The sequence below is a fragment of the Amia ocellicauda genome, chromosome 4 (genome assembly GCF_036373705.1).
Source record: "Amia ocellicauda isolate fAmiCal2 chromosome 4, fAmiCal2.hap1, whole genome shotgun sequence".
Lineage (NCBI taxonomy): Eukaryota > Metazoa > Chordata > Actinopteri > Amiiformes > Amiidae > Amia > Amia ocellicauda.
Window position 1 is genome coordinate 1,201,245 of NC_089853.1, and position 13,678 is coordinate 1,214,922.

Sequence of the window (13,678 nt, forward strand, 5' to 3'; positions counted from 1 at the left end):
CCTGAGGTAGACTATAAAAACACACACACCTGCAGTTTTCATTAGGCGAGACTGCTTAACTGTCTTTAATGGAGAATAAAACTGCATTCAACAGTTGAAACCAGAATGGGCCAAATTAGTATTACTTGTATGACAGTACGCAGGTAAACATCAGTTATAAGAGAGAATTGCATGCCTTTACAAATGTAGTATGAAAACATCCAGGCCTTAATTTATTTGAATGTGTCTTACTGGTCAAATATTAAAATGTAGCCTAGTTTTTATTATGTATTTATATATTTATATATATATATATATATATATATATATATATATATATATATATATATATATATATATATATATATTATGATTATATATCACAATTTGAAGTTAGAAAATACTAAATGATGCATTTCTGATTGAATTGGTTATAACATTATTATCATCTTAATTATATATGCATATGTCATACGGGGCACTAAATTATTATTAATTTACAGACTTCAATTTCTGAATATTTCCTGGTGTCTATCACATGGAATAACACTAAATGTATTAATATTTTAATTATATTTTATTGTTTTTCTTCTGAATAGCCCACAAAATAAAACAATGAATACTGCTGATATACAAAACAATATTGAAATTTAATGCATTCACCCCAAAACACGATGTTCCTCAGACTATGGCATGAAAGCCATTATGGATCCTATGTAGCCTAACTTGATTTCTTAAAGTACCAGAATAGTCCAAACCAATTAGCATTTTGTAATTTTAGACAGCTGTGCACATAAGGATTCCCATATGAAAAACTCATACATTTACTATATATAATATTTATATATTATCATGTTTTGTATTACAATACACACATATAAAGCATACATTATAGGTATGTCTATTTCACATTGGTGAGTGCTAATGCCAACGAGTCCTATTTAACAGCGCAACGGCCGGTGAACCGGATGTGCTCAGTTGGCGTCTTCCGGTGGAGAACGGAAGTAGCGGCGCGGTTTCCAGTGTGCTCCAGTGAAGTCAGAGGAGATCCCGGACAGGACTTGTCTGCGGGATAGGAGTTTGGACGGACAGACTTGTCGCCAAGATGTCTCGGGGTTCCATTGAAATCCCTCTTCGCGACACCGACGAGGTATAAATTCATCCGCGACACTTTTCGTGCAGGTTACGGTGCCTTTGTTGACAGTAGCGCGGCTTGGCGACTCTTCAGCGTCGTCTCTCCTCCGCGCTGGCCTGCTCGCTCCAGCAGATATCTAACCTTTAACTTCACTTCACTCTCGGGTTCACAAGTTGGGGATCAGAAGTGTAATGACCCAGGAGAGTCAGAGTAACTACTAACAATGGATTTGTATTGCACGATCATTTTTGTAGATCCCGTTTGCTTCGTAATGGATTTAGTTAGCTGTGCATCATCTGTCTGGAAGTTACGCAGACGCCAAGGCAATCAGTTATGATGTAGATATTTCAATGTGTGATAACGATTGAACTTAGATGTGATGTATGTTTTTAATAAAAGTATGATTTAATTATCAAACAGTTTTTTAAATAAACCTTATTTTTCATGTTATTAAATGGAAAATGTATTATAATCTCAGATTGTTACTGTCATTTGCCTGTAGATCTTACGTGCACATTTTAATGAAATCTACTTCGTGATGTAAGCTATGCACCCAAGCAATAGTCTTATTTACTCTTTTTCTTTTGCAGGTCATTGAGCTTGACTTTGATCAGCTGCCAGAAGGAGATGAAGTTATTAGTATCCTCAAGCAAGAGCACACTCAGCTGCACATATGGATTGCGCTGGCTGTGAGTATTTTGTTTTACTTAAATGGGACTAACTTGGGAGAAGGGAAATAAAAGGTATTAACATCAGTGTGATTGAACAGAAAGGCTGTATGAAGGACACTCATTCTTTTGCATTATCTTATAAGTCTCATATTTTACCCTTTTTAATTGTTTTTGATTTACTGAATGAATAAACCAGAAAATCTCATTACTATTGAATATTAAAGCTTCAATCTCTGTCCAGTTTGTTTTAGAGGAAACAATATAATCTTGTCCCAGGTGTCCTTGTCAGACTTGTTTTTTGGTGCTTTACATCCGTTGGTAGTGGATGTTTGCAGAATACTTGTAGTACCTCAGATTAACAATACATATGAAGACATTCATAGTTTGTGCTTCAGTGATTCCCATTTTGACCTGTGTACTGGATCTCGATGTACACTTATAATGCCTTTTAGCTGGAATATTACAAGCAAGGGAAGACCGAGGACTTTGTCAAGCTACTGGAAGCTGCTCGTATAGATGGCAACTTGGACTACAGAGACCATGAGAAAGACCAGATGACCTGCCTAGACACACTGGCAGCTTACTATGTGCAGCAGGCCAGGAAAGAGAAGAACAAAGATGCCAAGAAGGAACTCATCACCCAGGCCACCTTACTGTACACCATGGCAGACAAAATCATCATGTATGACCAGGTGAGACGTCAGATTTGTTTTCTGTGTTTCCGGGATTAAAATCTCCTTGATGGAATTTAATGATCTATGAACAGAATCATCAGTGATATTTGAAAAGTACTATTGCATCAATAAACCTGTGTGTGAAAGCCTTTCTACACTAGGGGATGTTGACATGTGCATACATTATTCTGGAGGGGTGGTTGGTCTCTGTTTAGCAGTACATGGACTTCTCATACAGTGTGATTTAATCAGTTATCAACAAAATACATTTCCATTAATTCCCTGTGTGTTTGATTCCTCCAGAACCACTTGTTGGGGAGAGCCTGTTTCTGTCTTCTGGAAGGAGATAAAATGGATCAGGCTGATGCCCAGTTCCACTTTGTCCTGAACCAGTCAACAAACAATATCCCTGCTCTTCTGGGTTAGCATTTTGTGTTGCAAGATACATGTTATAATTTTTATTTTACACCCTTCTAGAACTCTAAATTGTTTTTTTGCAGACTTGTTATAAATGTTATAAGAACCAGTGCTACTTCAGGTGGGAGACCTGAATCCTTACGCGAGTGACTCCTGGACTGTTGTCTAATTGATATTGAGAGGGGCAGTTCTGCGTGCAGTGTTATAGGTTAGATGCATTTAGGACTATCCACACTGACCTTCTCTTCCAACTGTTTTTTATTATTTTTTCATAGGTAAGGCCTGCATCTCCTTCAACAAGAAAGATTATAGAGGAGCCTTGGCATACTATAAGAAGGCACTGCGCACCAACCCTGGTTGTCCAGGTAAGGGGCTATGTAGTTTCTCATTAGCCCAAATAATAAAGCTTAGTATCTTATAGACTATATAGGTTTCAAACACTTCTCAGCAGTAATAAGGAAATTGGAACCTAGTGTGCAGTCCAAGTAAGGGTAATTACTTTTTTTATGTGGAATTGTTTCCAAACCTGTGAGCTATACATCCGTACGATTTTGAATGCCAGACCAGAATGCCATCTGCTCAGACACAGTGTGTCTCGTTCCCAGCTGAAGTGCGACTGGGCATGGGCCACTGCTTTGTGAAACTCAGCAAGCTGGAGAAAGCACGCCTGGCTTTCAGCCGGGCTCTGGAGCTCAACTCCAAGTGTGTGGGCGCCTTGGTCGGCCTAGCTGTGCTGGAACTCAACAACAAGGAGGCAGATTCCATCAAGAACGGAGTGCAGCTCCTCTCCCGAGCGTACACCATCGACCCCAGCAACCCTATGGTTTTGAATCACTTAGCCAATCACTTCTTCTTCAAAAAGGTAGGGAGAGAAACCCTGGATATGAGTATCTTCTCCCATTGTAGATTTACAGTTTTTACTGGTTAGCACAGAACCAAGAATGTAACTTATTATTCCATTGCTTACCATGTTTAGAGGTAACTTTGACCTGATGGATGAGTGGAGGGCACAGTCTGGGAGTGTTTGTAGAATTCTACTTGTTAAGCACTATAAACAGTTCAGTTGTTTTTATTATTATTATTTTCTTCTCTCCTCTTTTCCTCTTTTAGGACTACAGTAAAGTGCAGCACTTGGCTCTTCATGCATTTCACAACACTGAAGTGGAGGCCATGCAGGCTGAGAGCTGCTACCAGTTGGCACGATCTTTCCATGTGCAGGTAAGAAGTGGAACCTCATTACTGTAACGCACACTTGAGCAGGAGAACTAGGAGAGAACTGTGCACCACAGAGGAGGTTTGGAAAAAGTGGAGTGAAAGCATCCCAAACGTTGATTTCTGGGGCTCTTTATTACATCAATCAAAACGGCACAGATATTACCTAATAGCACAGCCAAGGTGTGTGTGAAAACTGTATCGTCAGCAGGATCACATCTGGGCAATCAGTTTGAACATTGGGACTGGGGTTACTCCTAAACAATTTAGATAGCACACCTCACCTAATAGTTACTATTTTAAGAGACAATATTAAGACTCTTCTTGTCTTCTGGGCAAGAGCTGCTGGGAAGACATTGAATGCAATTGAATGGTGGCATTTTCTCTTACTGGTCTGTTTTAGGAAGACTACGACCAAGCTTTCCAGTACTACTACCAGGCTACTCAGTTTGCCTCATCCACCTTCGTGCTACCCTTCTTTGGCTTGGGGCAGATGTATGTGTACCGGAGGGATAAGGAGAATGCAGCCCAGTGCTTTGAAAAGGTTTTGAAGGCGTATCCCAACAACTACGAGACCATGAAGATCCTCGGGTCTCTCTATGCTGCTTCGGACGATCAGGAGAAGAGAGATATTGCGAAAGTAAGTAATATTTTCCTGTGATAAGTTGCATTTAAGCAGCTGAATGCTGGGAAATAAAAAAAAAACGCACACCTAAAAACTAGGGTTGTCAAGATACTATAATTTGGAACTTCGATATGATACCAGTTCAATTTCACAATACTCAGTACCACGCAAAAAAAAAAAAAAAAAAAAATCTGCACACACAATATACATTAGCATTCCTTTCATAAAGATGCACAGTCTTCACTCCAGATCAAATGGGCCGGAGCAGTAAACACAAGTATCATAGTATTAAATAACTTTTTACAGAATTCAGTAACCATTCAAACATTCTCTTCAGAACAATAGAGTGCAGGTAGCTAATAACACAATATATTTTGGTAATTTCTTTGGCCAACATAACACAGAGCATTCCCTGACTGGTTTAATCTGGCTTGTTGTAGTAACAGTCAATAGGCACATTGTTTTATGTTTTACTGCATTATTATTGCTTAGATTTATAATGTATTGAAAATGTGTTCCATATGGGAATTTAATGTCCTTTTATTTGATTTGCAGAACATGCAAGTAACACAGACCAGTCATTATACAGACCAGAAAATAATACAGTAAATAACAGGCAAATATATCGTGCTTGCTACACAGTCTTGAGCCATAGTTGATCCGCTACACTGGACAAAGGCGTCTGCTAAGAAATAAATAATAAAATAATAATTAACAATATTAATACTGGGTATAGTAAAGATAACTTACTTATACTGTGTAACTTATGTTTTAATAGATAAAGCCGTGTCAGATAGCCAGAAAAAAAAAAAAAAAAACTAAATCGACCAGCATTACCCAGGCCTATATTATGAATGTGCCTTTAGATACAGCTGAATCAATAATATTTGTTTTGTAAATACACTTGTTATTTTTAAATTGTTATGAATCGGTGAACGCTAGAACCACACAGCCTCATATTTTGGGTGGCTTTTTCAATACAAAAGTAAATATCTCTGCTTATGTGAATTTCTTCCGCTTCTCTGTTCTTTCACAGTGCCTGAGGTATATTTGCCTGCGCACACAAAAAGCCTTCACACAATCACACAATTTTCGATATACATGTACTCTGATATTGCTCCGATACTTTGATATTATTGAATGTGTAGCTCAGAACCATTTCTGAAATTTGGTATTGCGGTAGTATCAAAGTATCTGTATTTTTGACAAACCCTACCTAAAACTTGATTGTGACCAATATGTGGATTTCTTCATTGGTGTGCTCTATGAAATGCAAAGGTGTATTTAACTGAGAGGGTATTATCATTTTTAACTTTTAAAATACACACGTGCATATATAAATTGTGATGACAACTGAAGATGTAATGTTTCTGCACGCGTTCCTGTTCCAGGGACATCTGAAGAAAGTCACAGAGCAGTACCCTGATGACGTGGAAGCCTGGATTGAGTTGGCACAAATTCTCGAACAGACAGATATACAGGTATGCCTCCTCACTTTTTATATAGGAAGAGATGTTATCATCCCTTAGTCCACAAATAGGCTCAGTTCCAGTGACGGTGACTGTGCTGATTGCTGCTCTTGTGTTGTGTTTCTGGGGCAGGGGGCTCTGTCAGCGTATGGAACAGCCACACGGATCTTGCAGGAGAAGGTGCAGGCCGACGTGCCTCCGGAGATCCTCAACAACCTGGGTGCTCTGCACTTCAGACTGGGGAACCTGGGAGAGGCCAAGGTAGGGCTGAACTAGGCTTCAGCACAAGATGGCGCTGTTGTATCGTAATGCTTCTGTAAAGTGCATTCTGCCTTTTGGGCTGCTGCCTTATTTTCTTGTCTGTTTTGGCAAATCTGAAGGGAGATGGTCTGGGATTTTTCAGTTTCCCAGTGCCACATTAGAAAAACAAAATACTTCACATGATCTAGGCTTTTGCTTACTGTCTAATGTATGTAATAAGTAAGTTTTTGTTTTAAACTAGTAATTTTGATATGTTGATAAATATCATACATGGCTCTGTATGTGATCGTGTTTAGGGTCAGGCTACATTCAATAGTCTTTTCTCCCCATCCTCTGTAGAAATACTTCTTGGCTTCTCTGGAGCGGGCCAAAGCTGAAGGGGAGCACGATGAGCATTACTACAATGCCATCTCTGTCACTACCTCCTATAACCTGGCCAGGCTGTACGAGGCCATGTGCGAGTTCCACGAAGCCGAGAAGCTCTACAAGAACATCTTGAGGGAACATCCCAACTATGTGGACTGTGAGGACCTTTCTGTGAAATGGCTGAGCCTTGATTTTGTAGACCATTTTGAATTTTATTCTGAATTGAAGTGACTTAAGAGCACAAGACGTTCACTAGTGAGAGAACCTAAATGGCTGTAGTCACATGAATAGAGATCTGTTGGTTTTTTTAAATCTTTTAAATGAAGTGGAATTTCCGTGTTTTATTTCTTGTTTCTCCATACAGGTTACTTGCGTCTGGGAGCCATGGCGAGGGACAAAGGAAACTTCTATGAAGCTTCTGATTGGTTCAAAGAAGCCCTGCAGATTAACCAGGTATCCTGCACAGTTTAAACAGCACTGAAATGACAGTGAGGGAGATTACAACCTGAGATGAACACAAAATAATAATTATTTTAACGGGGTTCTCGGGGTTAAGAATATGAGTTACTGCTACATACTGTTCACGTCGAATTGAATCATTTATCTGGTAGATCTGCAACAAAAGGCTGAATTGTGATGTTATTATAAATGCTTGGAATACATTGCCAAAGAAGGATTGATAGTGTAATATGTATCCGCTTCCATTTACGGACAATGCCCTAATGTTTGGTCTGGCTAGTAGGAAGTGCACAGTAATTTACCCAATAATGCATACTTATACCCTGGCTATACTTGCTATGTTTTGGTTGTGCTGTTAGATTTTTGAAAATGCAAAGTTATTTATTTCCCCCCCCCCCCCCAGGATCATCCAGATGCATGGTCCCTCATTGGAAACCTTCACTTGGCCAAGCAGGAGTGGGGGCCTGGTCAGAAGAAGTTTGAGAGGATCCTGAAACAGCCGTCCACCCAGAACGACACCTACTCCATGCTGGCTCTGGGTAACGTGTGGTTGCAGACTCTTCACCAGCCAACCAGAGACCGGGAGAAGGTGCAGAAATGTTTGGCACTTGAATATGCTAGACTTGATGGCCTGTAGGCTGATTTAAGCCTTTATTTCATTGTGACCACCAATGGGAATTTGTTAGATTTTAGTTTTTGTTTACAGGGCCTTGTTTTTATGCCAGTTTGGTTGAAACTGTGTTTTTATTTTGTTTTAAATCTTTCATCCATTAAATATTTAAGTTGTTTTAAACAATTTTTTTAAACAATTGCTGGATGATATCAAGCAAATGTAATTTATCATTTCAATCTTGCGTAATGTAACTGCAAGTTATATTTAATTTATTTATTCTTATTGTACAGCAGTAGGAACATGTTTACAGGCTGGAATGAAAACCCTAGCTTCACGAATTTGTCTTCTGTGCATGGAAAAAGGCTAAATATATAACCGAGGGCCAGTCATTGAGTGTTTCCTTCTGTTTCCTCTTCAATCAGGAAAAGCGTCATCAGGACCGGGCCTTGGCCATTTATAAGCAGGTGCTGCGAAATGATTCCAAGAATCTTTATGCTGCTAATGGAATAGGTTTGTCAGCCTTTTTACTTGATCTTTCCCAAATCACATGTGGTGTATATTCTTCCTGTCGAAGTAGACCTGTATGCAGTTACAAAAAATTAAATGTTTTACCTGTGTAACTGGCACATATAATTTCAAACACTGCTGTACCTTTGAAAGGTAAACATTGATCTGAACTTTCGGCTGCTGATTTAGTGGGTAAAAATGTAAACAATTCTTGTTTTGTAACATAAAAACTTGCACTTTTTTCAGTAATTAATAAAAGCTGATTTGAACCATGGCTGTTTTTGTTTTTCTTCCTGATGTAGGAGCTGTTCTGGCACACAAGGGGTATTTCCGAGAGGCCCGGGATGTGTTCGCCCAGGTGAGAGAGGCCACTGCGGAGATCAGCGATGTCTGGTTAAACCTGGCCCACATCTACGTGGAACAAAAGCAGTACATCAGCGCTGTGCAGATGGTGAGCGTCTCAATAGCTGCCCAATTAACTGGTATTGACTGACATGACAAGGTTTTAATGCCGTTGGGTTGAGCACTTTGTCGACAGGAGGAGGGTCAGAACTGCAGAAGTGTCGTATAACCAGGTCGTGGATTTGAATAATATGTTGGACATGTACTGTATGTTGTTGGATAAACCACATTAGTAGCCATAAAGGGTCGTCCTGAGTCTGTTCTTTGTTAATTGTTGTTTCTCTGTCTAGTATGAAAACTGCCTGAAGAAGTTCTACAAACACCAGAACACTGAGGTTCTGCTGTACTTGGCTCGAGCCCTGTTTAAATGTGGGAAGCTGCAAGAATGCAAACAGACTTTACTGAAGGTAAAGCAAAGGAGGAAATAATGAAAAATCCTTGCATGTAATATTGCTTCATACTGTTCTAGTGAGTATATGTAGTGTGCCTAATATGGTCACTGCTGTGAATTGTGGAGGACCAGAGATGCTTGAACGCTGAGGTTTCAAGCAGCTGTGACCCGTTCCATCAGCGTGTCTCCTCTCGCACCGCTCTTCTCGCAGGCGCGCCATGTGGCTCCCAACGACACCGTCCTGATGTTTAACGTGGCGCTGGTGCTGCAGAGACTGGCCACGCTGGTGCTGAAGGACGAGAAGAGCAACCTGAAGGCTGTGCTCAGTGCAGTGAAAGAGCTGGAGCTCGCCCACCGGTGAGCCCTCGCACCGCCACCCGCTGCTGCTGAGGGGACATGGAGCTATCAATACAGTCTTCTGAACCTTTCTGAAAACCAAATGTATTTATTTTATAAACAGGATTTAAATGTCCATACTTACCCTGATGAAACTATCCCTATATTGATCTTATGTAAAAAAAAAAAAATATCTAGCCATTCTTGCAGTCGTCGCTTCCCTCTGGGGCGATGGGATTGTGCCATGTGTAATCTATTGCAGTTATTGAAAGTATTTGCTATAACATTTGAATGAGATTATATTCCTAACAATAAAATTAATTAACTAGAACTTTTGTTATATTTACTATAGACCTATTTATACTGCTTATTTGATGTAAGTTTGATGCTGACCATGTTGTTTGTTTAATAAAATACAGATACTTTAGTTACCTCAGCAAAGCTGGAGACAAGATGCGGTTTGACCTGGCGCTGGCATCCACTGAAGCTAGGTGAGTGTCTGGAATATCCTTTTCTTCAGGTTTAAAACTGTAGAAAGTGAATAATTTAACAAGACTGCTTTCTAAGATTGAGTTTCGGACTGGTTGTTGGTTGTTGATTGGTAAGTGTACACCTGTCTTGTGTGTCGTAAAGAAAGGTCAAAATGAGTCTTTTTAAGTTTAATTGTTTACCATCCTCTGTGCAGACCTTTGGCCTCATGGATGCTAAAAGATACAAAGAAATACAGTTTCAAGTCATCACCGTTGACTTTGACCTACTTTGCCAGTAAGCTCTTGGAAGTAGGTTTCAATATTCAATTTGTTCTTAAATTCAGAAAATGCAGGTGATTTGGTTTTGAAGTAAAATAGTATTCATTAGTGTTTAAAAAAATAACATAAAACCTGCATGTTAAATAATGGGGAAAACAAAACCTGGTATGTATCAATGGACACCTAGTTTAGACTTATAGAATGAGTCGGGTGGGGTTCCTGGAATCCCAGGGCACCGGTCCGGCTGCAGTGGAGGTGACTCTGGCGGGTGCTGTGTCCTCAGGCAATGCTCAGACTTGCTCAGCCAGGCGCAGTACCATGTGGCCCGTGCCCGAAAGCAGGACGAAGAGGAGAAGGAGCTGCGAGCCAAACAGGAGATGGAGAGGGAGACGCTCAAACAGCAACTCCTCAAGGAGCAGGTCAGTAGGGCCTCAATAATTCTCTTCAGCTTTTGATGGTCGAGAGAATTTATTTTCATCCCAAACATCAGATCCTCATGTCTTTACAATACTTAAGATCTGATTCAGCAAAGTGTTAATGGCCTTTGGTCAAGATAATTGTTGCTATTTGAAGGACGTTGAACACTGGCTCATTTAAATACGTGTACTTGAAATGGTTTTCCTTGCGAGTTATTTTCCTGTTTCTTTTTAATTTAACTCGCCAAATTGACTTTTAGATCGTTAACCTGAAGTACCAGTCTGAAAATAATGGCATGTATTGTCAAGTAATCACACTTGTCGTTGCAACCAAAAGGAAAGTAATTAGTTTGGTCACCCCTTATTTTCAGGGTCATGTTTTTATTTGAGCTCCAGCAGGCCAGCTATTGTTACATTTCCTCAGATTCAATAACACTACTGAGTTACAATAAATGGTGGTTGTGGTGGTGGATGACCTAACAGTCACTTATAAAGTTGAAATAATGCAGAGTTGTGGGGTTGGCTTAGGTAATCATATTTCCTACAATTAAAACTGTTAAACTCTGTCCTGTTAGGAATTAAAATACAATTAAAAAAGGAGAATCATTATTTTGTAGAGCTGGCCAGAATCTGCCTGTGAAAATTACGTCTCTTTGTTGAGACTGCGCTCAAGTGGAGCTTTGACCCATGTTTGTCCTCCCAAATCCAGGAAGAGAAGAGAAACAAAGAGGTGGAGGAGCAGAAGAAACTGCTCGAGCAGAGAGCTCAGTATGTGGAGAAGACCAAGAACCTGCTGACGTTTGCCGAGGGAGGGAAGGAGGCTGCAAAGGAGAAGAAGAAGAGTGGAGGTGGCAGGGTGAGTGTTAATATCACTTCACACTGGTCATGTTTAATTTTGTTGTAAAAACAAATGCATTGTCCTCAAATACTTAGTGAATATTATTATTAAGGGATCGCAACTAAAAGCATCTCCTTTGCCTGGATTATTACTTCTAGGAGGTGTGGCTCTGGATCGGCACACTTGAAGAGTTTTAACCGTGAAAGGTTCTGTGTTCCCTGTAGCGCAAGAAAGGAGCAGACTTTGACGAGTTTGTTAATGACGACTCGGACGAGGACCTGCCTGTGCCCAGGAAGAAGAAGAGAAGGAAGGGAGGCAGTGGGAGCGAACAGGAAGAGGAGGGCGAAGATGACGAGAGGAAACCCAAGAAAAAGAGGAGGAGGTAAGTGTTCATTGAACTGGAAAGGTGACTTAAAGTTACATGAACAATCCTCCACAAGACACGCTCTCTGCATACATCGTTTTTCTGTGTTTAGCCCCAGTCTGTGTAATTAGTTGTTTTACACTCCTTTTTTGTTTTAAATGTGGTCCTTTGATTATCTAATTATTTAACCCGTCCCTGTTCTGTTTTAAAGACCCCAGAAAGGAGGTGATGACGGCAGTGACGATGATGAAGGCGCTTCACGGCCTAAGAAACAGCGCAAACCCCGAGAACGCAAGAGGATTGAGAAGGTTCAGCTTCTAATTTCAATACATTTGTCATTGATGCAGCTTTACTGGTTTCACTGTGTTGATGAGAATATATGATGAGGTCTAGTAGCTGGAGAGAGAACGATGGCCACTATATTATGATTTATTTGGATTTATGATGCATTTTTTAGCTAGGTCTTCTGCCTGGTCTTACTCATCCTGACGTTTCTCCTCAGTCCAAGCCGGAACGGATGCCGCCATCTCTGAAAGGGAAGATCAAGTCAAAGGCCATCATCTCGTCCTCTGATTCTTCAGATGAGGATGGACTTAAAATTGCTGAAGACCGGTAAGGCTCATGTTTGTTGGTTTAATAATATTATTATTATTATTATTATTGTTTTTTAGCACATGCCCTTATTCAGGGAGACTTAATTTACTCAAACGTTTTGAAGCATTACAACAGTGCAGTAATTCAATGTAATGTTTATATATAGAACTTATTTTTATTTTTGTTATCGATAACAAAGGCTGTTCCTTTGGTTTGATTATAATAGTTGTAGTTGAATAACAAAATTATTACTAGATACTTATTAGATTTAAGTGAATAGGTCGCGTGAATTGACACAATTCATCACCTGCAAGCCTGCTGCTGTATTTCTGGTGACCGACGTGCTCTTGTGTGCAGAAACCCGAGGGACAGCGGCTCCGACGACGACGACGGTGATCAAAGCCACAGAAAACGCATCGCGTCCGAGAGCGAGTCCGGCGAAGACCGGAACAAGTCCGGCAGCGAGGCTGGGAGCCCCCGCCGCTCCGCCATCTCTGGCAGCGACGACTCCGGCAGCGACCGTCCAGTGAGGAAGAGGAGGCCGCAGCCGCAGTCCGACTCCGATCAGTCCGACAATGAGTCGCAGCGCTCCAGGAAGAGCCGCTCGGGGGAATCGGAGGACGAGTCCCGGCAGGCCTCTCCCGTCGCCGACTCGGACCGGGACTCGGATAGAGGCTCTGAGAATGAGGGCTCTGCCCGGGCGTCAGGGAATGAATCCCCTCCCCGATCCCGCAACCAGGTGTCCGACCACAGCTCCGAGGACAGCGACTAGCCATGACAGTGCCAGGAGAAAGCTGACATTTTGTATTTTTACCAAAACAAAACAAAAAACATTTGTTAGAGACTTGACTACTCCCCTTTTATATTTTCCTGCAATATTATAAACTTTAGGCAGCCTATGAATTTGGCAGCATTTTCTTTTTAAAAAAAAAAGTTTTTTTTTTAATTGTAGGGGGAGAAAATGAAAAATTATGTATATAAGAATTATTGTTTTACAACTCCATCAGTATGCTTTTCTTTTCCTTTAAAGTGCAGGTTTAGGATTATTTGGAAGGATTATAAACGTCTTTTGACTGCAGAACAAAAGGTGAATGTTGCTCGTCTAAAAGAAAAATAATGTGTACATAATAAAATGTCATAAAGTAACTGTGTTAAGAGCTTCGTTATGCATGTAAATAAGTGGTAGGTATTTAGTGTTCA

General features: G+C 40.5%; 1 protein-coding gene across 1 annotated transcript; it reads left to right on the forward strand.

Moving 5' to 3' along the window:
- The first annotated feature begins 971 nt into the window (after positions 1-971).
- Positions 972-13,624, forward strand: ctr9 (CTR9 component of Paf1/RNA polymerase II complex). The gene is made up of 24 exons (XM_066700412.1): positions 972-1,129; positions 1,705-1,803; positions 2,238-2,477; positions 2,763-2,880; positions 3,152-3,241; positions 3,482-3,738; positions 3,987-4,094; positions 4,492-4,728; positions 6,105-6,194; positions 6,315-6,443; positions 6,783-6,966; positions 7,174-7,262; positions 7,672-7,857; positions 8,304-8,391; positions 8,691-8,839; positions 9,081-9,197; positions 9,393-9,538; positions 9,937-10,008; positions 10,550-10,685; positions 11,392-11,538; positions 11,745-11,902; positions 12,096-12,192; positions 12,387-12,496; positions 12,836-13,624. The coding sequence occupies exons 1-24, from the start codon at positions 1,085-1,087 to the stop codon at positions 13,248-13,250; spliced, it is 3,507 nt and encodes a 1,168-aa protein (XP_066556509.1). The 5' UTR covers positions 972-1,084; the 3' UTR covers positions 13,251-13,624.
- The last annotated feature ends 54 nt before the right edge of the window (positions 13,625-13,678 follow it).